The 23765-nt window shown below is 43.1% G+C and overlaps 1 protein-coding gene across 3 annotated transcripts; it reads right to left on the minus strand.

Moving 5' to 3' along the window:
* Positions 1-732: 732 nt before the first annotated feature.
* Positions 733-23066, minus strand: COPG2 (COPI coat complex subunit gamma 2). Of its 3 annotated transcripts, none has more exons than XM_075024544.1 (24): positions 22933-23066; positions 21423-21475; positions 20595-20675; positions 19666-19737; positions 17771-17850; positions 16846-16921; positions 16326-16418; positions 15094-15180; positions 13880-14037; positions 13064-13197; positions 12308-12375; positions 11498-11686; positions 10513-10608; positions 9860-10103; positions 8535-8610; positions 7309-7412; positions 6287-6412; positions 5503-5565; positions 5239-5378; positions 4701-4872; positions 3654-3751; positions 2780-2918; positions 2273-2371; positions 733-1256 (listed from the first exon to the last, which is right to left on the minus strand). In XM_075024544.1, the coding sequence occupies exons 1-24, from the start codon at positions 22967-22969 to the stop codon at positions 1126-1128; spliced, it is 2616 nt and encodes an 871-aa protein (XP_074880645.1). In that variant the 5' UTR covers positions 22970-23066; the 3' UTR covers positions 733-1125. The 3 variants fall into 3 exon arrangements, with proteins under 3 accessions (XP_074880645.1, XP_074880647.1, XP_074880646.1); XM_075024545.1 differs by lacking the exon at positions 733-1256 and adding an exon at positions 1264-2162; XM_075024546.1 differs by lacking the exon at positions 17771-17850 and having other exon boundaries at positions 22933-22959.
* Between the last annotated feature and the right edge of the window lie 699 nt (positions 23067-23765).

Genomic DNA, 23765 nt, shown 5'->3' on the forward strand with positions numbered 1-23765 from the left:
CAAAGACAAGCTCTAACCATCAAGTTTTTACCACATCCCTTGTTTCTCTGATTTTCAGTTCAACAAGCAGAGCTGCTCACTGACACTACACCCCTGGGACTATCTCAGGAGCTTCGCCAAAGCCTGGCTGCAGCACACAGTTCTACCAGGGCAGCCTTGTACCCATTTCACTAGAGCAAGCTGAATATGCAATACTGGCACTAGCAAAAGCCAAGGTGTTCTTCTGAGCAATAGCTATCTGAGCCACAGGGACTTGGGACAAGTGTTTAAATTAGCATTAAAGTAGTATTCCTTCCTTCCTCATCCTGACTTGAGAACTAAAGAAACACCAGTTCATCAGCAGAGAGAGGCACAACTTCTCAAAAGGAAGTCGCTGCAAGGTCCCTCCTTCCCCCTCTTCCCAACTTTTGATATAGGATGTTTCACATCTTTGAGCCCAGGAAAAGGCTGAACTGTTGTTTGGTATTTTCTGACATACGCTCAGAGAACTGAATATGCCTTGATAGGTGAATTTTAATCTCTCTCTCTCTCTCTGCACATTGATTTTTCTGTGCAGAACAAAGGAGACAATCATTAAGACATTGTAAATTTGCAGTTTGGCAGACACTGCAGGTTTTGTGTGGTTTTTAACCGCTTATGTTTGAAATTTAATAGCATCCCTTTAAGAATAAGGGGCTTCTGTTGAGTAAACAGCCATTATAGGCTACTTTTTCTGTAGTGAAGCAGACAGAATTAGAACAAGAAATTTCTATTTTATTAACAGTAATTAATATGAATTCCACCACTTGGACCAGTGTTTATTTTCTGTTAATAAAAATCAGTTTTGACAAAAGTCTGATTCCATTTTCTTACCACCTGCATCTTTTATGTTCCCTGCTCTACTGCAAGTGGCCAGAGATGCAATAAGTTAGACGGGAATGCTGAAGTGACAATGAGGGAAGGGACACGGGAAAGGCTCAGTACCAGCCAGCCACTATTGCCACTACTGTAACATCATACAAAATATTTACCAAATTGAGGAATAAAAACTACATGCAGAAGGACAGACAGGCTGCTTGATATCTGGCAAATAGCCAACTGGTGCTTGCAAAGGAGATTTCCACCACAGTCGATGTGCTGTAACACTCAGCCTACAGAAGCCAGGATGACATCTACTGGTGTTTCTTCCTTGCTCCTAACCGTCACCTGCATGGTCACGCCATCTCCTAGTGCAAGCCTGGACCTTACCAGCACATCACAGCCGCCTCTGTATACACCTGTGGACAAAGGAACATTTGAGAGATTACTGTGAGAGAGGCTCAGTGATCTAGTCCTAACCCAGAAGCCAACAACCTGGTATGCAAGACAGATTCAGTCTATGGCCAGTTGCAGAGAGGGGGGAAATGACAAAAAAACCCCAAACCACCAAACACCAAAACTCCCAAATCGGCCAAGACTGAAGGTAACAGATACTGTCCTAGTTAAACACAGTCAGCAAGTGCTGCTGGAGGGCTAGGCTGATTAAAATAGGTAGAAACTAGAAAGTGGGTAGCTGAAGCTCACTTCCAGTTTGAAAAGGCAACACATATTGTAATTCTGCCATGAAGGCACAGTCCATTGGTTCAGTGCCCTTGCTGTTAAGGGAGGAATAGCCCTCCTATGCTTCTACTAGAGGGCTTGGAAGTAGCACTCCTGGAGGCAACTCAGACTGTAGGATGAGCCACCTCCAGTCCCACTTCAACATCACTATGCAGACAGACCTGGAGTTACCAATTCTGCCTCTGAAATAAATTGAGATCCGACCTTTCAGTCATATTAAAACAAAACCGCAATGAACAACTGCAACAAAGTTTTGTAGAGTGCTTCACTTCCAGGGATTGCACAAAACTGTAAGCCTGGAGCACAGTCACCGAACATAAGTTGTGGGTACTGCAGGCCAATTCAGGATGTGTCTTTAGTGACAGGAACTTGAAAACAAGATGGTCCCCCTTCTGAGATAACCTCAGGCAAGGAATTTAGTTAGGTGTCTGCTCTGGAAGTTCTCCATTCAGAGGATTCACTACAATTCCTATATGTAGAATACCTCCATTCCAGGAGACACAGAACCAAGCCTGAGTACACCTGCAACAGTGGGCTCCAAGTTAGCAGCAGCTGCATTCAACTTGCTGGTTCACTTCAGCTTTCTACAGAGGAAAAAACCCTTGAAATAAGAGCAGAATCTCCTGATTTTCCTTCATTTTGTAAAAATCTGCAGGGACATGGAAACATCGAGTTCAATAGCATGAATACTTACCAGCTAAGTAGAGCGTGTGAGAATTTTTGTTCTCTGGCACTTTATCTGATCTCTCACAGGGCTGCATGCCCAAGAACTTGATGATGTTATTGACAGCTTCTGCATTCAGAGATTGAAGAGGAAAATTACCTCCAGGTTGGTGCCAAGCTTTCTGTGAGAACTTATTTACAATCAAAGAACATTTTCTAAGCACCCATGTGGCTTAACCATTTCCATTCATTACCTTGGTTGCAGCCCCACCACCACATCTACCTTGCCATGTCCCTTCTGCTGTCTTAACAGTCTAGGAATGCACCCCTCCCTTCAACCAGCCTCAAGCAAGAGAGCACTGCCAAGCTTCCACTCACTATAATCCCAACATTGCAACACAAAGCCTTGTTGCTGGGACATAATGTCACATTGGAAGGCACCAAATTCTCCTCCTACCACACTAAATATATCCCCAGCACGGCAGATTTACTGGGATTACTATGTGGGTCACCAATAAACGAGGAGACATCATCTCACCATCAAGGGTTTTAATTGAACTAAGTGCAAAGGTTTCTTCTTTCTCAAAGTCATCTCCCACTTCTTCCCACGCAGCTGCGAAGTTAGGCTTTAAAACCTTCTGAATATGATCAGACACAGTCACCTCCAAATCTTCCAACTGACAGAAAAGCAAGGGAGATTTTCAGCTGGCAGTTACAGAAACGATCCCAATCTTAGAAAGGGAAAGAAAGACAAAGACAGCAGGATTTTGCCAAGACAATTCTGACATGCCTGGCTTTCATTTCAGGAGAAGCACATAATAATAGCATCTAAAAAGCAGAGAGGAAATACAGTGTTTATGGTGGTCATCTGTAAAGCTTAAAAACATTTACACAAAAACATCTGTGAGAGTAAAGGAGAGGAGAAAAAGGGGCAATCACTCTGTGAGTCAAAGCCCATTCTAGCCCTTACTGGGCATCTGAGGAGAGACACTTTCTCAGAATCCAGAAGGAGCCTTTACTTCCTCCAAGCCCAAGAGACAGGCACTTTCCTGAGATCTGACTTGTATTTCAGTGATTGGTAACACGAACGCAATAAACTGAAGTGCAAATGCTTGGGATGGAAAGAAAGATTGGGCCAGAGTCCTGAAAACATACAATGGAAGTTATTCCTTCCCTCCTGTCTGTCCCCACAAATCTATCTCCATAGGGCACTAAAGCTAAACTAACTTTTGGCAGAAGCAAAGTTTTGGGGAAGGATCTAAAGCTACAAGCTACAGTATTTTGGAAATGTTGTTTCAGGCAGGCCTGCCATTCTCTCCTATCAGCTTCAGATCTGCAAGGAAACTGTCAATCCAATGGCCATGTGTATTCAGAATTAGTGACAAGGAAAAAAACCCAGGTCTTGAACTTACCACATATTCATCGTCATAGCCATCTTCTTCTGGCACACCTGTGTTTGGGTCACAGTCTCGAACAGTGAACTTCATTGTGCAACTGAAAGTACAAGCAACTGGGGAGGACAGAAAAAGCCTGTATAGGTTAGTGGTGCAGTTCCTTCTGCTTGAGCCCTCATTTCCCAAAAAGGGACCAGAAAGAATGTATTTCAGCTTTGCCCCAGAAGGTATAGACATGGCCGTGGCCAAAAGAGGATCTTGGAAGAGAAGTATGCCAGGGCCACAGTGTAACAAACACAGGCCTGCTGACTCGCAGAGCACTGCAGTGAGATCCAGTCATCATTAGCTACCAGAAGGAACTCTGCAAGGGTTTCTGACAAGTGGATTATGATCCAAAAATCACAGTTCAGGGAATTCAGACTAGTTCTAATCTTTCCTGGTATTAAAGCAATAACCAAGAAATCCACCCCACTGATGAGCTGAGTCATGTTAAACCAAATGCAAATCCAATGGAGTTTCTTTCAGGTGTGAATAGTAAGAAAGGGAAGTTTTATGCTCAAGAAAATATCTCATTCCTACATTTCATAGTTGATTCTAATTCTCTAGAGAGGAAAAAATGCATTAGTCAAATATGTAGAGGCCCAAACTACTAATATTTTTCTCCTATTTGCATTTTCCTTTTACTGATTCTGTTCTTGAATGCTACCAACAAACATCCATGTTTTCAAAGGTGCTCCTTTCATTGATTCAAAGTAGTAAATTCCATTTCCTCTAATACCTGTCCTCTATTACCTGCATGCTCTCCAATCCTCTAACATCCCATTTTTAATCATCCATTACCACTGATTATTTAAAAAGTAGGTATTTTGTAAAAAGCGTGCATACTATTTTGCGCAAACACAGGTTCTACATAAAAACCAGCACATGTGACACATGAGAAAGAAACGGTGCTAGAATCTCAGTATACACTTGCCAAATCCCACACCGTAAACATTTTATTATGTGTTCTCCAAAAACTTCATTTGAGGGATTTGCAATGCAGAACTACTCCCTCCCAATGGGTACCTGCAGTGGGGTCATCCTGGGGAATCTGGACAAGGGTGTAACACATGCCCGGCTGGTTGTAAGCCAAGCTGGGCGCTGGGATGCAACAGATCACGTCGTAAGCGTCCGATGGCTCCATCTGCACAGTGACTCTCTCTAACAGCTGATCGTTTAATGTGTTTGTGCAATCAAACTGCAGAAGAATAAATTGAAAAAGACTTGAACACAGAAGAAACATTTCTAATCAAGATTTTTTCCCCAAATCAGCTACAATACTCCACGGCATACAGCAGACACCCTGCATCCTTGATAAAACCTGCTGTTCTCACTGAATGGCTCTTCTCTCCAATTTTACTAGAATTCTTTAACAGATGGGATCATAACCCCCATCCTTTTTTGATCATTGAGGCAAGCAGTACACAGCCTTTTCATTCTACCTTGCAACTCCCTTAAGAGAGAGGCTGTCCTCTCCAGGGCACAGCAACAACACTATTTATGCTACACCCAGTTGAGGGACAACTCCTATTGCACCCTGGCAAAAGCGTGTAACTTCTCTTACCTGGAAAACAATGTGATTTGTGAACACGTGTTTAATACAACGAACAAAATACTCTGTTTCTGCTTCTGTGAGCTGCACTGGTTCTGAAGACTTGAATAACGGACCCAAGCTCTTAAACTCTGGAATGGCTGCCAGTTGTTCTGTGCAGAAAGTTAAAGAAGATGACAGACACTTAGTGACAAGCTCGTTCATTGCTCCCACCTGACCTGCGGCAATCATCCCAACACTTTAAGTGCTGGAGACCCACTGGTCGATCTCTCATACCTTGGAATATATCCTGACGTGAAGGAGCAACCTTCTCAGGCTTGCTGGTCACTAGGGCAATCTCTGTGAAGAAGAAAGCAAAGACACTGTGCTATCAACTACACCATGCAGGAGTTTTAAGTGCCATTGTATCTCCACTAAAAATTCCTTAACCTATAGTGTTTCACACATTCTGCTGCAAACCATTGCCAGCCCGGTTCCTCACACACACACTGAAATATCTTCTGTGAGGCAATATTGGATTGTAAGGAGAGGAGAGGTGTTTAGTAATGACGAAGAAATCACACTTTAGCTCAGAATAGCCAGCAAAAAAAGCTGGAAGAAGGAGGAGAAGGGATTTAAAAAAAAAACAAAAAAAACCCAAACAACCTTTTCTTAAAAAGTTGTGCGATGTCAAAATGCAAGAATTGTGGAAGAACATGGAAGAAAGCCAGAGGAGTGACTAAGCACTTCTGGAATGTGTTTTTTTCAAACATCTATGAACTAATAAATTCTGCTTGTGTACAAACTCCTCTGTGATAGCAAGATTAGCAGAACGAATAATGACATTCTTGCCAACCCATATTCCTTTGGAAGAAGTGCTGTCTTCCTTTATCTGTGAAGATCAGGTAGGCTTGCTTCTGCAAAGCCAGTGACACCGTAACCTGTATGGCATTTGGCTGAGCCACCTCCAGTCTTGGCCTGACCCTACTAGGATGGCAGCCAGTTTACAGACGTCATCATTACGGCAACCTGAATGCTTATAGCCTGCCTACAGCCTATTTAAATGAAGCCCAAGTGTTACCTGCTTTCTGTTCAAAGACTGGTGCAGTAGCCAGTGGAACTGTTTTCATATCAAAAGGTTTGTCAGAAGGCTCCAGTGTATATTGGTGCAGGGCTTTCTCCATCCCAGGAACAGAGACGGTCAAGCCTGCAAAGCAGAAGCACAGACAGAAAAATTCAGTTTTAATAGCAGGAACTGTCACGAGGCCTACAATCACTAGGATATAGGGCTCACAACTGAACAGTGCGAATTTTGGATTGCCCACTGCACCAAAAGCAGCAAGATGCCAGAGTCTGAAAAACTTCTCTGTGTCTTGGTTACCTTCCTCTTGAGATATAAACAAGGAAGATTATTTAAAGAGCTCTTCTCTATATCCCGTCCATTGGTTCAGGCTGCAGAGAAAAACTCCTGTGAAGAATCTAGAGTTTACAGCTAGAGAGATACATTTTGGACTTTGGCTAATAAAAAGCTAGTTAAAGCACTTTCATTTCTCAGTAAACACACACACACATGCTAAGATACTGGATAGGATAAAAAAAGACCTGCTCTGAAGAGGACACAGAAAGTTGCCATTCCAGAGGGTACTGCAGTCTAAACAGCTCACTCAAGAAAAGTTCTCTTGCAGTAGTCTTAAATATGTTAAATACTCTGCTTGTGTGAACTTTCAACTACAGACAATAAAACATTTTTATAATCAGTCCTTGCAACAAAATGCGTCACCCTCATTTTGGAATGGAGAAGATGGAGCAAAGGTTAAGAAAATTGTCCCAAGTGAAGGAAGAGGTGATGATGAAAAAACCCATCCCATATTCCTGTTCCACTTCCTAGACAATCCTTTTCATATTTTGCTAAATCTACCATTCTCAGTTAGCACAAGTACTTCACAGGAAAATCCTAGGGCCAGAAAAAACCACACAGTTCTGTCCTTTCTAGTTATTCTGACCCAAGTTACATTACAGAAAACTATTCTTACATCAAAAAAGCCCACCCATAATACAGAATGTGAAATAACAGCTCAGACTTCTTTCCTTTCTGTCACTGACCATTAAAAATATAGGCAGCATTCAGTGCTATCTGTCTCTGTTGCAGTACATTCAAGTAGAACGTTGCTCTGTCCCGAACTTCGTCATCGCTGTCCATCATGCACCTGTTTTGGGGAACAAGAGGACAGCAGTCAGCCAGCTCAGGACATCAAGAGAGCTGAGCTAAAAAACAGCACTGAGAAGACTGGACTTGATACTGCAATGATAGTCTGAGTGCCCTCAATAGATTTTCAAATTATGCAAAAAGAGTGTTCATACAATACAGTAGTTGAAGTTTAACTTGAAGTTTATTTGCAGGTGTCACATCAGAAAACTAAGATTAAAGGAGATGAGTATGTAAACTGTTAACACCATGGACACTTGCTAGATTATACACCCACATTTTATGGCTAATAATTCTGATGGGCACCATGTGGTTGCACTTTTTTTTTTTTACAGCATTCTTTCACAATAGAAAAAAAAAGGCAGAAGACATAGATTACAAAAATAAACATGTTAAAGCTGCTTTCTATTTCAGACTGAAAAAATGGGTGTGTGCTCAAGTATTCACCTAGTTTTTCAATTATAGCAGGTGGTTTATACGGAGAGATTCTCTCTCCCTCCTGGCAACTTCTCTCCCTCCTTGTATTGCTCCAGTGACTTCTTGCAGTTGTAATTTACTTGCACCTACACTGAGGCTGCCTTCTGCCTGAAGCACTTCATAACTTGAATTATTCCTCTCACCACAGAGGTCCGACATGGCATAGGTTTACACTATAGTGCTATACAAATGAAGAACATGACATTCATGGTACAGACAATTTAAGGAGGCTGAATAGTCTTAACAAGAGACACGAACCTGTGAAATGGGAACACCCGAGATCACTACTCAGCCATACAGAAATGTTATTTATGAGTAACATGAAAATATATTTTCTTGCCTCAAGGGAGGAAAAAAATGTACTAGAACACTGGAGATTTATTACCCACTGAAGAGTGTTCTCAGACCAGATTACTATCAGATGTTTTATGACTAATCGTATCTTTCATTTGCTTATCTTCAGCAGTGCTACGCTCCCTCTGGCCAGGAAGGAAGGGTGGAAGACAGCCATCTCCTGACTCCTCAACTGGTACGTTGTGACAATGCCAGTGCAAGTTCTGACCTGGTCTGACATTGCTTCTTCTGTGGAGACAGACTGCCCAGCATCACCAACAAGCTTAGCACATACACAGCCATACCCACTCACCTCTGCAAAAGCACCAAGATGCTCGGAAGAAGATTCTCATTCTGGGCACCAAACTTCGCTAGCGCACTTACAGCAGCTAGAAAAGAAAACGGGGAGACGTCAGAGGTGCCCAAGCTATACGGAAACACATTCTCACTGTGCATACTGTTGTCCTGAAGTTCCAATTTACACAGGTTTTCACTTCCACATCATAAACTTCTTAGTGTTATGGAAAGACTAAACTATTTCCATATTTTCAAACAGAAATAGTTTCATGTCAGGGAATAACAGAACAAGACCAGCTTAACAGCCCTGCAACTCTGTTCTTGGAGAACTCTTTATCGGATAAGGTTACTTCAAGCTCCATGGCTTATTCCAGTTGTTGGCCCCTCTGCCATTAGCTGTAGCTCTCACCCCCAGATAAATCTGTTTTTCACACACAGGGGTGACATGCATCCAGTGGTGACCAGGGCCAGACTGCATCCAATGACTTTGCAAGGAGCTGAAACCCCTCAGCAGCCACTTAGAGCTGCCTCTCCAAATTAATCTAATTTCAGCACAGCATCAGCTTGAAGAAATTCCACATGTAGGAAGAAGAGAAAGCTCTATAAGGAAGTACAAGCTTTATGGCCTTGGTGGTTAAAAAAGAACCCATATTTTTACAACAAAGTTTCTAGACATTGTACACTCTGTGGGGGATGCTCTTCATGTGCTCCCGGGTCACAGTTAGGAAAACTGTGTCCAAAAGAGCTGTCACGAAAAATCAAATGCAATCTGGACCATACTATATTTGTGAGTTCCTTCTGCTTCCTCTCTCCCAGCAGTACTTCCTCTTCTAACACAAAAGAGATCAAGCCAATGCTGATATCACTCCAATGCCAAGTCCCAAGTATGAAAATAGGCTGAACACTCTAAAGAGTTTGTTGTAAAGGCTCCGCAGGAAGGAAATATCAGTCTGCAACATGCTTCCAAGGAGGAATCCTTATCTTGTGAGAGAGATTTCCATAGAGACAATAATCTATAGCAGACAATTATGGGAACTAACAGCATCCTTTCCTCATGTATTACCTCTCGACTTCTAGGAGGCATTCAAAGAAGGGACTAGAAAGCTAATATATTGCTTATGTTCTGTGAAGCAGGAGGACCGAGTGCTGATGCTAAGATGATATGAGGAGTTTAAACACACTGCAGGATAAAAATCACCTTCACAGCTGATGCATAGAAGAGCTAGATCTTCGCAGTGCCTGTGGAGTAACCATTGCCTCCCATGTCCAAACCCAGTTTCAGCTCTGAGATTTCCAGCAGAGCTCAGACATGAAACCGTCAAGCACGTGAGCTGAACTTACCGGCCCTCACAGCCTCGTTCTCCAGCACCACCCTGTTGAATATGAAGCGGATGTACTTGGATGGGGATGGAGTCCTCGGCCCCTCTTTTCCCAGCAGGTGCAGGATCTTTGTGGCTAGGACAGTATGTTCACAGTCTTCAATGAACTCGCAGAGGTGAGCCAAGCCCGATTCCTTACTCTCAGGATTCTCCTCAATGATGCTGATTATACAGTCCACAATGGCTCGCTTGTACTCAAAGCCACCCTGGGAAAGGAAAATCAAGGACACTGACCCGGCAGGCGGAGCTCAGTCCACAGCGCTGCTCAGTTCCCCTCACGCTTCAATTAATTCTTTCCATTGAGAAAAACAAGCATTTGTACATAAAGAGAAAAGAGAAGGGGTACTGGATGACCTAACAGGGTCTTTCCAGTCCCCTCTGACCCATATAGGCACATCATCTGAGCATCTCTTCAGATCAGTTTTTGATGTACCAGCTCTAAGCACATTCATAAGCACATTTCAGGCAGGTCCAACCCACAAGATCAGCAAGGTCTTGGTAATCAGTCAGGCCCCATCATTGCTGTGTACCCACTGATGTTAGACAGAAGAGACCCTTCATACCATCTATCAGAGCTATCTGCCAATTACTACACAAAGAAAGTTTCACACATACATCATCCCTGAGCATATTGGAGAGGAAGGTCATCATGACGCTGTGTTTCCGAGGGTATTTCTGGCACAAAGCACTGATAGCCTGTACTACCACTACCTGCAAAATAACAGAGAAGGACGTTAGTCATGTGCATTTATTTTTCCATGAAAAAATACAGGCTTCTTACTATCTCAAGTTGTCAACTTGATAGATTAAATTCATGTATCAGAAGGATAAAATCAGGTGGTGGACTCTCAGCACGAGTGTGTTAACAACCTTGCGCTAGCATGCTGCAAGACCTGGCTCTGCTAGAAGGACTGTAATTTATGACAGACTACATTAATTCAAAGGCTTCCCCCCCCTTCCTCTGCCCTGTGACTATCCTGACCTAATTCTAACTTAACTAGTTACATTCTGTCATTAAAACTCTTTGCAATTTTAAACTTGTCTAATATGTATTTCCTTTTCTCATAAAAACAAGAACTTAAGACCACTGTACACTAGCAGACATTGACTTTGTAGAGACATGCTATGCTCCTTAAGGCAACTCCAGGGTGTAAAAGGGACAGGTACAAGTGACTTACCATCCTTAACCAAGTTACTACCTGAGTTCATAGTGACTAAACTTGACAAATTCGGTAGAAATTTACAGTTCACGCTGTTTCCTAACTATGTATCAGACTGAAGTGATACAGACTCAATCAAAACAGTTAAAATCCCTCTTCCTCTCCAAAGAGGAAACCAGAAGGCAGTACAAGGTTTTGCAGGATACTGCACAGGAGCCAGGAATCCATGAAACAACATTTATCCTTTCTTGGAGTGGTGGGAGGAGATGACACAGTCTATTTAAGTTGGAAATCAGAGGACTCCACCTTCTGAATTTCAAGCTGGCTTTGCTCTATCAGACTATAGTCACTGAAGTATTAACAAATGGGAAAAGCTTCATAATAACAAGAATGGGAGAAAAACCTGCAGCTGGACAGAGCAGAGGCCTCCAATGCCACACCTTAAACTCATCTGATATTTCTGACACGAAGGAAGAGATCTGTTTCATGAGCCTGTCTACACTGCTCTCACTGCCTGTCTTCAGCAGGGTGGTGATGGCAAGGGTAGCGATACTGCGATTGGAGTCAGTGATGAGGTTTTCCAGATCCAAGTTGCAGGCAGTGACTGCAGATGGATGCTTCATGGCCACCTGTAAAGGAAAAGATTCCAAAATTATATGGGGGCAATAACATCCTACACTTCAAAGCTTTCAGTGGGGCAAGGATTAAATCTTCCCCCGCTCCCTCAAGTACTGCTCTGTTCTGTAAGGTTTGCAACTAAACATACATCACATGACTGCTGGCAGGATGCAATCAAAGCTCAAGTTCTTTTGTCTCAGCACTTCAAATGAACTCTAACTGTAAGTTACAGCTCATGGGTTTGACAGTCACAAACTGCTTCTGTTGCAGCACACAGCTTTGAAATCAGGATGTTATTTCCTTCACACGCACATCCTATTCACACTTTTTGCAGTATTAAATATCCAGGACTCTGCTTCCTTACAGCTGAAAGCTTACAAGTTATCCAACTACAGCTTGTTATAGCCCTGTGGTCCAGAAATGAGCAAACATAGCTTGAGTGCAGAAAAGATTTCTGTCACACCAGAAGATTTGGAATGGAAAAGCCAATTCTCCAGCATGAAGTATTTCCAAATACAGTAATCGTAAGAGCAGTCACTCTACATTAAGTAACACACCATTAGGCACTGAAGTCTAGCTTCCTCTGATGCTCAGAGATTTATGCTTGTTTAGAAGGTTTTGGAAGCACTCACTTTATTAAGGGTCCGAACAGCTGCATATCTCAAGACAGGTTTGGGAGAACTACAGAAAAGCTGCAGCACTGAAAATAAAGAAAATATATAATGAAGAGGAGTAACTCAAAACAAAATGTTACAGAGTAAAGACTGTTTAACAAAAACCAGCTCCCAGTACTGCAACTCCAGGCACCTGTAATGTCTGAGGAGCAGAAGGTGAAAGCCCTCATGACCACACCAGATGAGGAAAAGGAAACTGCCTTGTGCCAGCACTTTGGTATTGAGAGGTGCAAATAGTTTAGTCAGAATTCACCACAGCAGAAAGCCAGATATGGTCTCTTTCAAAGAAAGGGAATAGAGAGGAAAGTCTAATGTGTCCACATTCAACTGTGTGCTGCTAAATATTCATGCAGCTCTATGCATAACTTATCACTAGTTTCACAAGCAAGTTAAAAATAACCTCCCGTTGTTCATCTTGTATCAATATAGGTGGGTTGCATAGCTGCCTGTGGCACATCTATGCTATCAAGTTCTCCTCTACCTTCCCTTCCACGCCAACTTCCTGCAGCCACCTCTAGTGCCCATTGTCTAAAGCCCTGGATGAAATGGGGAAATGGGATCAATGTGCTTGGGATCCAAAAGCCCTCTAACCTGGGGACAATCAGAAAATTCAGGTTTTGAGTCCAGTATTTTAGTTATGCTGTATTATCTCTGACATGTTTTTCCACCCTTTCTTTCAGCTGCATCAATGGCACAAAGGACTCTATGACCAACCTGAAACAGCCGGTGCCAGCTCCCTGGCTGTGCAGTTTGGGAGATGGATGATTGCAGAAGCAGCTTCGTAAATAACCATTTCATGCTTATTCCGCAGACAGCTCTCAATGAAGTCAAACAGTGGACTTTCATGGCTACAAACAGAAGACATTTCACAGCTTGATGCTGAATTATGTACAAACCACTAACACTGCATTTCTGAGAACGTGACAGAAAGCACAGCTAATGCACTGGCTTTCCTGTTTCCTACACCACCATGTTGCTCAACTCATACTTGAGCTCTAAACTTGCTATTTACTGTTATTCTAGTTGTCTTTACGTTATCTTCTTCATGCTAGAAATGCTGCATTTTAGAAATAAATACTTTACTATTAACAAAAATTTCCACTGATAGAAGAATTTCATCACAAGGTGAGTTTCTCAGATAACTATACCCTCCTCTGCTAGTATGAGAGATCAGAATAGGAAAGATCCTTTTGTTTATATCCCCACAATACAGGCAGAACCTTATTGCATTTGAAATGCATCTAACTAGACAAAGTACAAAACCTCTCCAGAGATTATTCTGCAGTTTTAATCCTACTCTCAGCTAAGTTTTGGTGGTGTGGCACCAAAAAAATCCAAACCCCACCACACAACTGCCATGCATACCACCACTCAGTTCAGCCTAGCATTCTGCTTCTACCTGTATTTTACTTTTAACACTAGTTCTGGGTGTAGATTTCCATAAACTTTAAAAACAAACAACTTTCCTAGCTACCATTTACCTCAAACTGTAATTCTTTTTTTGTAATCCACATGCTGCCTCTTACTTACCCCTCATCAGATTCCTTCAAGAGTTTGCTTGCAATTCGGATCAGCATGCAGTACGCAAACTGGGATTTCAGTCCAGATTTAGTGAACTTATTCAGCATCTTGGAAACTGCAAGGCGATCATTTTTTCTAAGGTGATAGAGCAGCCCCAAAGCATGATACTAGGAAATCAGAAATAGATGTGTGGGTATTGAATACACACTGCAGTTGGAAAAGCCAGACTGTAAGACATAAGAGGGCTAATAATCACTGTTTCCTAGCAGAAACACCTAACCTCAAATGATGCGAGTTTCCTAAGTTACAAAGATCTGCAGTATTTTCTTCCCCTTCCTGTCCACCATAAGACAGCCTCAACATATTTCTGAAGATCAAAAAGAGCCATGAAGTTATTTACTCCCTTTTCTCCCCATTAAATATCAGAACTTCAAAGGCTTCAGCTCACTAAATTATGCTGCACAATAACACTTGCATTTCTAGTACACTCGACATCCAGGATATCCCAAGGCCTTTAAATGACAGCTGACCTTACAAAAATCCTCAGACGTTTACAGTGAAAGTACAAAGCGACATTTCTAGTTGCTTGCCAAGTTGTTTTGGTTTTTTTTGCCATAAGACTGATTGACAGTAAGGCTTAATGAAGCTGCTAACTGGGCAAGAACAAAGCTGATTTTGCAGACTTGTTTCTCATCGTTAGTCTGTAACACTGACTGAACATACAGAATACTTTCATTTCCACAGCTGTTTGGAGTATTTGTGCAAAGATTTTGCTAATGTGGATATCTTACTGATATTTGGGCTAACCCCTGTAGCAACTGGCAAATTTTCTGAAGGCCAAGACAAGAGATGCTGGTGTTCTGGGAGGCAGCAAGATCATTTCTTAAGCTTTTTGAAAACTCAGATTCCAAGCCCTTCTACAACAACTACTGTGAAACAGTCAGCAGCATCCCAGCGATCAGAAGGTTAGCAGGGTAAGGGCAGAGGACTGCACTAAAGAGCCAGCTTTTAATTAAGAATCTTGCATTGGGATCACGGAGATACTCGTGAGTTTTTTGAAACAGTCCAGTTGTTTCCCTCAAGTCACAATTCTTGTTTTTAAAAGAATAAGAGAAAAAGGAAAACCAGTTACTTTTTCTAAGGTTATCTCAAGAACTCACAGAATACCATTAAAACCCTGTAGTGTGTTTAGAGCTTCCTGCGGCAACTGCCTTCAAACATACCTGCACCATGATGTTGTCACTAGAAGCTGCTTCTTGAGCTTCGTTGATCCACCGTTTGACTACGTCGTAACTGATCTTCATCATATGCTGGAAGAAGCCACAAATTGAGACTGCAGACAAACTAACATTAGAAGCACAGTGAAGTACCATGAGCCTTGTTTTCAGCTTTTAAGTTTAAAGACTTCAAGTCAATCTAATGCTTTGCTGCATACTACAAGTAACAAAGATTAACTCCCAAATACATATTTTGTATGGACGTACTTGTTTCAGTAAAGATAAAAGTAACTTGGAGAGTTTTTATTTATGTTTAAACAGGACAGAAGACAATACTAGGACAATTCACCTGCCTACAGTTAGTCCAGCAGTAAGACTGCAGTTGTCAGTATTAATACAGCTTTGTTTTTGTTTGCACCCTCAGGGTCCTAACACAGGCTCTACTTCACCGCATCAGCTGGACCTCTTACCTCCTGCTCTGCCTTCTTGATTTACCAATGCAGCCAGTCTCTTTATCCTATGCACCTATATACCACTGTTTTTCTTACATCTCAGTCTCAGACTACCATGCTTTCGCTTGTATTCTCCTCTTAATAAAAGTATTAACCTAACTAGATCTCTTCCAGCCTTTTCTCATAAACAAGGGAGAAAAAACCAGCAAACTTCTTCATCTTGCCCTCCTACTACATATTAGCAAAAACAACCTTGAATTGCAGTCTTATCAGACAGCAATTTCATGGACTTGTTTTTTGCAGAGCACAAAGCAGACTGCTTCATTACTTGTTACAGAACTCATATGCTCTTTCACAGTCATCAATGTTAGTTCTTGTTATTTCTACTTACTCTCACCAAATTGATAAGCACTTTCACAGTCATCAGTGTGCTTGACTTTTCAAAACAGACAAGGCCCCTCCCCAGAGAAATTAATGTTCTACACTAACTGCATAGAGAGATGACTGAGCACTTTGCACTTAAAGTTATTGCAACTGATGTAGTCTACAGCAAGAAAACGTTAAAGAAGGAGTTTGAGAAGACAGAGTCTGCTTGAGACAAAGGAAACTCCATTGCTACTATTTTTTGTTTATTTTCCAGTGAGGCAATGAAGAAGAGTCATCTTAAAGGAAAAGGAGATGAAGAAAGGACAAAACAAAGACCAGGCAGAGCTACAAATGCAGCAAACTAGCCTTCCCAGCCACAACACAATGAACAAATTCACAATAATCTACTACTTTACTTACTAAGGAAGATACCAGTGCAGAACTAGACACACTGGGGACTTTGTCCACAATGGCTTGCTTCATGTATCTCTCAATGGCTTGTAACATCGTACCCTATGAAAGGGAAAAAGAAAAGTGTTGATACTTCAGAAGCAGAGCATAAAAGCAGTATAAGGCAAAACATACACACAGCATATTCAAAAGGACCTCAGAAAAAATCTTGAGGTAATTCTGAAAACGTGTAGTTCTGCAAGGGAGACATGAGTACCAGCTGCCCAGTCCTGAAGGTTCAGTGACATGATCAAAGTCTACAGCAAAGCAATCTCAGATCAGACACTAGAGCTCCAAAGTTCCTGCCTTCTAACTCCATGTTTACAGTGCTACAGCTCCACAGAGTTCCTCACATCTGCAGAGGTTTCAGAGTAGTCCTCCCTAAAGCAGCAGTTCCATTACTATTATAATACATCCTGCAGGAGAGTAGTTTTTCTATTTTAAATACACTCATCACCTCTCCCACAACAGTGATGTGATTTGTACTTACATCAGTGATCCTGCAGAGTGCTCTGATGGCTGGGCCTCGGTATACATCTTCCTTCCCCGTCATGTCTTTGGTCAAACTAAAATGATCAAAGACACCCTGTTAAGACTTCTTTAATATCTCCATGCCTTGGCCCTTTTGTGACATTCACCTCATCACAAGTAGCTGTTCTTCCAGCTGTTACCACGTAACTGCTAAGCTCGAGTATTGGTTAGAAACAACTTCTTAATAATTAGCTATTTGAAAATTATTAACATCAGATTCTGTGAAAATACAGAACATTACAAAATGCATAGTCCAAAATACTGCTTTGCCATAGGCCTGGTTTATTTAGCTCAGCCATTCTCCTCCTTGGTGGCGGTGGTCTTTCTACCACATGAAATTTTGATTTAGATAATAGCAAAGTTTAGTTTGCTGAACAGCTTTAAAAAAAATATAGAATAAAACAATTGCTTAGCACATGCCACAGATCCAATTATTGCTCTTGCAGCAACTGTAATGTCTATTCTGTAGTCAAAAAAATTGATAGTTCTGTTGGCAGACTGAACTGAGCTTTGCTCTACTTTTTCCCAACTGCTCTGACAGCAAAATGAAACAGCAGTCACAGCCTAAGTTTTCACAAAATCATCAAGCACCAATAATTTAAAAAAACAAAAAAACGCAAAACCCAACAACAAAACAAAGTAGCAACCGATGGATAAACTCTAGGCAAGCCTCTTGCTTTTTTAGAAGAGCATAACAACACAGTAGGAAGAAATTAACATTGCATATGGTGACACATACTCTGTACCATAGAACAACTTGTTTTCCCTTGCTGAATCCTTTATAAAGCATAATTACAGAAAATCATAGTAGCTAAAATAAAGATATTAGGATGCAGCTACTTGTTTCAGAGCTCTGATACTACGTTTTCTGTAGGTTCTACTACCTGCTTGTGACAATGATGACGTCCTCAGAAATATTGGCCATCTCTTTGATAGTAAGGTAACACATTCTTCTAAGGGTTTGCTGTGAAAGTGTATTGCAGAAAACCATTAAACCCAATGGCAATTATGAATTAACACTTCCTAGAAGTTTTAAAGGTTAAATAAACTTAAAAGTTAAATAAACTTTTAAATAGAATCATAGAATCATTTAGGTTGGGAAAGACCTTTAAGATCACTGAGTCCAACCATTAAGCTAGCACTGCCAAGTCCAACTGACCCGTGTCCCTGAGCACCCCATCTACACATCTTTTAAATACCCCCAGGGACGGTGACTCCACCACTTCCCTGGGCAGCCTGTTCCAATGTTTGACAACCCTTTCGGTGAAGAAATTTTTCCTAATATCCAATCTAAACCTTCCCTGGCACAACTTGAGGCTCTTTCCTCTCATCCTGTCACTTGTTACTTGGGAGAAGAGACTGACCCCCACCTGGCTACACCCTCCTTTCAGGTAGTTGCAGAGAGCGATCAGGTCTCCCCTCAGCCTCCTTTTCTCCAGGCTAAACAACCCCAGTTCCTCAGCCGCTCCTCACAAGACTTGTGCTCCAGACCCTCCACCGGCTTCATTGCCCTTCTCTGGACACACTCCAGCACCTCAAGATCTTTCTTGTCGTGAGGGGCCCAAAACTGAACACAGGACTCGAGGTGCGGCCTCACCAGTGCCCAGTACAGGGGGACGATCCCTGCCCTGCTCCTGCTGGCCACACTACTTCTGACACAAGCCAGGATGCCATTGGCCTTCTTGGCCACCTGGGCACATCGCTGGCTCACATTCAGCCAGCTGTCAACCAGCACCCCCAGGTCCTTTTCCAGCAGGCAGCTTTCCAGCCACTCTTCTGCAAGCCTGTAGCGCTGCACGGGGCTGTTGTGACCCAAGGACAGGACCTGGCACTTGGCCTTGTTGAACCTCGTACAACTGGCCTCGCTCGGGCCATCGATCCAGCCTGCCCAGGTCCCTCTGTAGAGCCTGCCTACCCTCCAGCCGGTCAACGCTTCCGCCCAACTTGGTGTCATCTGCAAACTTACTGAGGGTGCACTCAATCCCCTCATCCAGATAGGGGATAGAACAAATAGAACACCCTCCAAATAGTCCCTCCAAACTGAACACCATTCAAATAGAACATCCTCTTCCCCACTTCTATACAAAGTTAGAAGCACACAAGCAAAACCATGTTTGATAATGGGGTAACAGCCTTACTCCCCATTATTGAACAAACCAGGAGAAGAGTAAGATATATCTCTAAAAATCTGAAGTGCCAGTTAATTTTTAACAAAAATTAATGAGACCCATCACATGAAGCATACTTCTCTGTGTTCTTACACTCTCTGCAAAAGAAACTAGAGAAGGACTTTACACTGGACAAAGTCCAAACTCTAGTCCAGCATTTTTAGGATGTTATCCCTTGGCTCCATGCTGATTCATGAATAGAGCAAGTTGTTCTAGGGAATAGCAATATTTGATCTACTGGCAACTTTTAAATTCTATTTTGAGTTAAGCTGATGGGGATTATCTGCAAGTGTAAGAAACAATCATAAAATTATACTGATTTGTATATTTAGGCTTTCTGTCATTATTGACATTCTTTACAACGTAATTCAACTCAGGAAAAAAAAAATCACCCCACCACCAAAACCAACCTGCAAATGTAACCGTATGTTATTATCCAGTCATTTGTTTCCAAACCACAAATTGCCTTCAGCAAGTACTTTGCATGCAGAGCTTGTTCTCTGAAGTACTTGCCTTGCCTTCCTCCCACATCCCAACATCCAACTGTTTTGTAATTACTGCACTCCAGACAAAACCAGGGAGGCAGCAAGTGGTAAGCACTAGGTACTTACATCATTAGATTGAAATAATCTGGTCATTGCAAAAAAAGCTTCCGTGGCTTCAGTGGTTCCAAAGTGCTCACCCTGAAAATTGCATACAAGAAGTGAGAGAAAAAACATGATCGTTATTCAGCTGCCTCCACCTTTCAGCCCCCACTTATAATACCTACTCACATACGAAGAATCTTTTCTTTGAAGACTTTTTCTCATATGAGAAACAGTCCCTCCTTCACCTTCTGCTTCCTGGGGAGTACATGCCAAGTTTACCACTACTATCTGCTTGGTTTCAATATAAATGCCATCCACAATGTCAAGTAGCCATTGTTCCCCCTTTTGACATCAGTGTGTCAGCAGTTGTTTTTATGTCATGCTTGTTCACAAGAAGGATCCCCTTGCTTAAAAGGGATCTAATTAAATATGACTGGTGCCAATTAAGTCTGAACAGCATAGGTCCCTCCTAACTGATCGTAACTCTATGTTGAATACTGCCTGACATGCAGGAAACCTGATCTATATGGATACCTAAAGAAAATCTCCTTCCTTTTCATGTTTCCAATTTCTCCCCCTCAAAAAAGACACCTACCACTTCATCACTTCCTGGCCTATGTTCTTACCTCACCTCAGTTGTCCCTACTTTAGCTGGGCAAACACAAGTGGCTCTTTAATTGCACAGTGCTGCGGTGATCACAGACCAACCAGCAGCTCTCACTTGGCACTCAGAAAAAAAAAGTTTTAAAAGCTTCAATAACACATATCAGCCACCTTAGCGGCACAGTCGGAGGGGAGAACATAATACTACAGCATAAACAGTCCATTTCTGATCTCCTTAAAAGCTGCCTCCCAAGTCTGACAGGAAGAGGTATAAAACTATTTTCACAATGAAAGCTATCAAAAATTACCCTCAGGAATATTCATTCTGGCTGGGCAGGAATTACAGTTACCTGGTTCAGCAAGTAAAGAATCTTGGTAAGGATGTGCAGGCATCTTCGTGGATTTATAGGGGTCTCATTAAAGATACGTGCCTACAAACATAGCATAAATACTGTATTACAGTGTAACCCAACATAATAATTTCTCTTTCACCATAAAAAGTAAAGCAATTTGTTTTCAACCAAGTAGTGTGTAACTTTTTTCATTCTAAAAATGTGTCCCAGAGAGCATATTCCTGTCATTCAGTTCATGCATGTTTAGTTTGCTGGATGGGCAGCAATATGAACAAAGGACGACTTGGTTTACCATCTGGAACTAGCAAAAATACTTTAAAATAAAAGCATAACAAAATTCTTTCCATAGCATCTGTAGCCCAACCACTACTTAGCACTAGTCTGTAGGAACACAAAATTGAAATTATTAAGTTCCTACTTATAGCTCTTTGCACCCACCAAAATTCCCCATTATTTAACCACATGTTCACCTCACCACTTGCAATCATTCTTGGAGTACACAAAGAGAAGCAGGAAAACCCATTATTACAGAGTACGCTGAATGAGCATAGGAAAACAAGCAGGCCAACTCTTCAGAAACCACACCCTGAGATTCCGCATGTCCACATGGAAGGCAGAAGTCACATGTAATCTAGTTACTATACATAAACCCCTCATAGAGTAACTTCACGAGCACTTAATTTACATCTCCTGTGATTTTAAATTAACTGTTTGAACTTAGCCATTCACATTTCCCAAGAGTTAGTGCTGTAAAACCTCCTTAAGCTGCTAACACTTACTGAAGAAAAAAAATGTTAAACAGTATTATACTATGATTATTCGTACCTCCTGAAGCACAGCACTCTTCTCCAAATGCTGGAAAGGATTAGAGCCACTACCTGAGGAACAAAAGAGCCCTCTCAGTTAAGGAAATGCATTCTTCACAAAAACCAACAGAACTGAACATGCAGGAACAGCCCCTAAACTTTACAAAACCACCTCAATGCTACGGTGACACTCCTCTTGGAATAACTGATGCGCTCCATCAAGAGCTTTGAATCACCTTCTTAAGTTGTGTATTCAGAGTTACAGGAAAAAAAAAGGGGGGAGGCACTTTCAATAGAGCTAGAAGGTGAGGAAGAAGACAAGTGTTTACTAGTAAATTTGCCTTATATACTTCCTTTACAAAAAACTATTTACTTTTTTTTTTTTTTCTTCTCCCAGTCTCCTGTTTTTATTCCTTTAGGCACAGAACACACTGAACACATCAGGGAAGAGCTGCTGCTGAGGATCTGAAATAGGAATCTATCGATCAGTGCACCGCTAAAATGGGCTACTTGGCAAACCCCAAATACAGTCTGGCTGCTGCACATCACAAAATCGTTAACACACTAGACTATCTCCATACTGTAACGTCTCAGTCTTTTAACAGCCCAGACCCAGCCGTTGAGAGTAATTAATTTCTTGGAGATGACACTTCTCTGTCAGCAGCATACAGAGGAGACCAGCCTTCTAATCCACATTCACAGTGAAACCGCCCCTCAGGGCTCCCGTTACAGACATGTAAATCCCTCCAAACCCTCACTACTGCTTCTGACCCTTTTTCTCCAGCAATAATTTTTCATTTTCGGTTCATTTATTCTTCAGTTCTCACATCCCAAGCAGAAGGAAACTGAGAATGAAACGAAACTCAGCGCAGCTGGGCACATCTTGTGGCTCAGAAGACCTCTGAGCAGCAGCAAGAGAAAATCCAAGACGGCATCGGCTACTGCAAGCAACCTGAACTTAATTTCCAGACAATTTTGCGGAGCGAAAACCTGCAGGTGATGGCTTCATTCACCATCTCTATACCTAATGTGATGGGTATTATTCCCGCCCGCCGGGTACATGCACACAACCGCTCCTGACACAATCCCAAACACAAGGGACGGCTGTTGCCCCGCTACGGGGCAAAGGAGCAGACCCCGATCGAGCCCTGCAAGCGCCGTTCCTCCTCACCAAGGCAAGGGCGGGAAGAGAACGTCAGCTGCAGCCCGCAGGGTTGCGGGAAACCGGTTCCCTCCGAGCGTGGCCTCAGGGGACCGGGGCGGGCCCTGCAACCCGCGGGCCATCCTGAAGGGCCGGGAGAGGCTCCGAGGGAGGCCAGGGCACCAGGAAGCAGGTGGGAGCCTCCTTCCTCAGCGGCCGTTACCCCCCCCTCACCTCAGCGGCCATTACTCCCTCCCTCACCTCAGCGGCCGTTACAGGCCGCGGCGCGCACTGGGCGCCTAACGATCCCTCCCCTCAGGGCCGTGCCGCCATGCCCGCCCCTGAGCCCGCCCCCCAGCTCCCTCCGCCCCGCCGCTCAGCCCCGTACCGGACTCTTCGTCCTTCTTGTCAAACTTCTTAATCATGTCGCCGCCGGTCGCCCCCCTCCCTTCGAGCCGCACCGCCGCGGGAGCTCCCGCCGGAAGACCCGCCTCCCCGCCTCAATGCCTGGCATCTGATTGGGCCGCGGCGCTGCCACTCAACTCCCTTACACCCTTAGGGCCGCTGGGGGAGCCTTCCGTCTCTCCGAGCCACGCCCCCTCTCCTGCTGCTAAGGGGGCGGGGCCGAGCCGGGCCGAGGGGGGCGTGTCTTAAAGGAGCCGCGCCGCCATTTTGTAGGGGTTGCTTAGCCTCGACTGACAGACTGACTGACTGACTGACTGACAAACTGACTGACTGACTGACAGGCCCATCTGAGCCCCTTGGCAAAAAGACAAACGCACATGTCAGCCACCAGCTCCCCTCAGAAGGGGGAGGCGAGGCGCCTTTGCCCAAACGCTGAGGTATTTCGGCAGCAACGGCAGCGTCTTGCTGCTTCCCTCCTCCCTGCCCCTTCTAAAAATAAAAAAGCTAAAAAGGAGCTGTGTTAAGTTATTTGCACCTCGACCAGGTCTTTATGAAACGACACCCTTGTCTCTAAATTGGAGAGACATGGATTTGATGGATGGACCACTCGGTGGATGAGGAGTTGGCTGGATGGTCGCCCTCAAAGAGTTGCGGTCAATGGCTCTATGTCCGAGTGGAGAGCAGTGACGAGTGGGGTTCCTCAGGGGTCGGTGTTGGGACCGTGTAACATCTTTGTCGGTGACATGGACAGTGGGACTGAGCGCACCCTCAGCAAGTTTGCCGACCACACCAAGCTGTGTGGTGCGGTCGACACGC

The sequence above is a fragment of the Buteo buteo genome, chromosome 4 (genome assembly GCF_964188355.1).
Source record: "Buteo buteo chromosome 4, bButBut1.hap1.1, whole genome shotgun sequence".
NCBI lineage: Eukaryota > Metazoa > Chordata > Aves > Accipitriformes > Accipitridae > Buteo > Buteo buteo.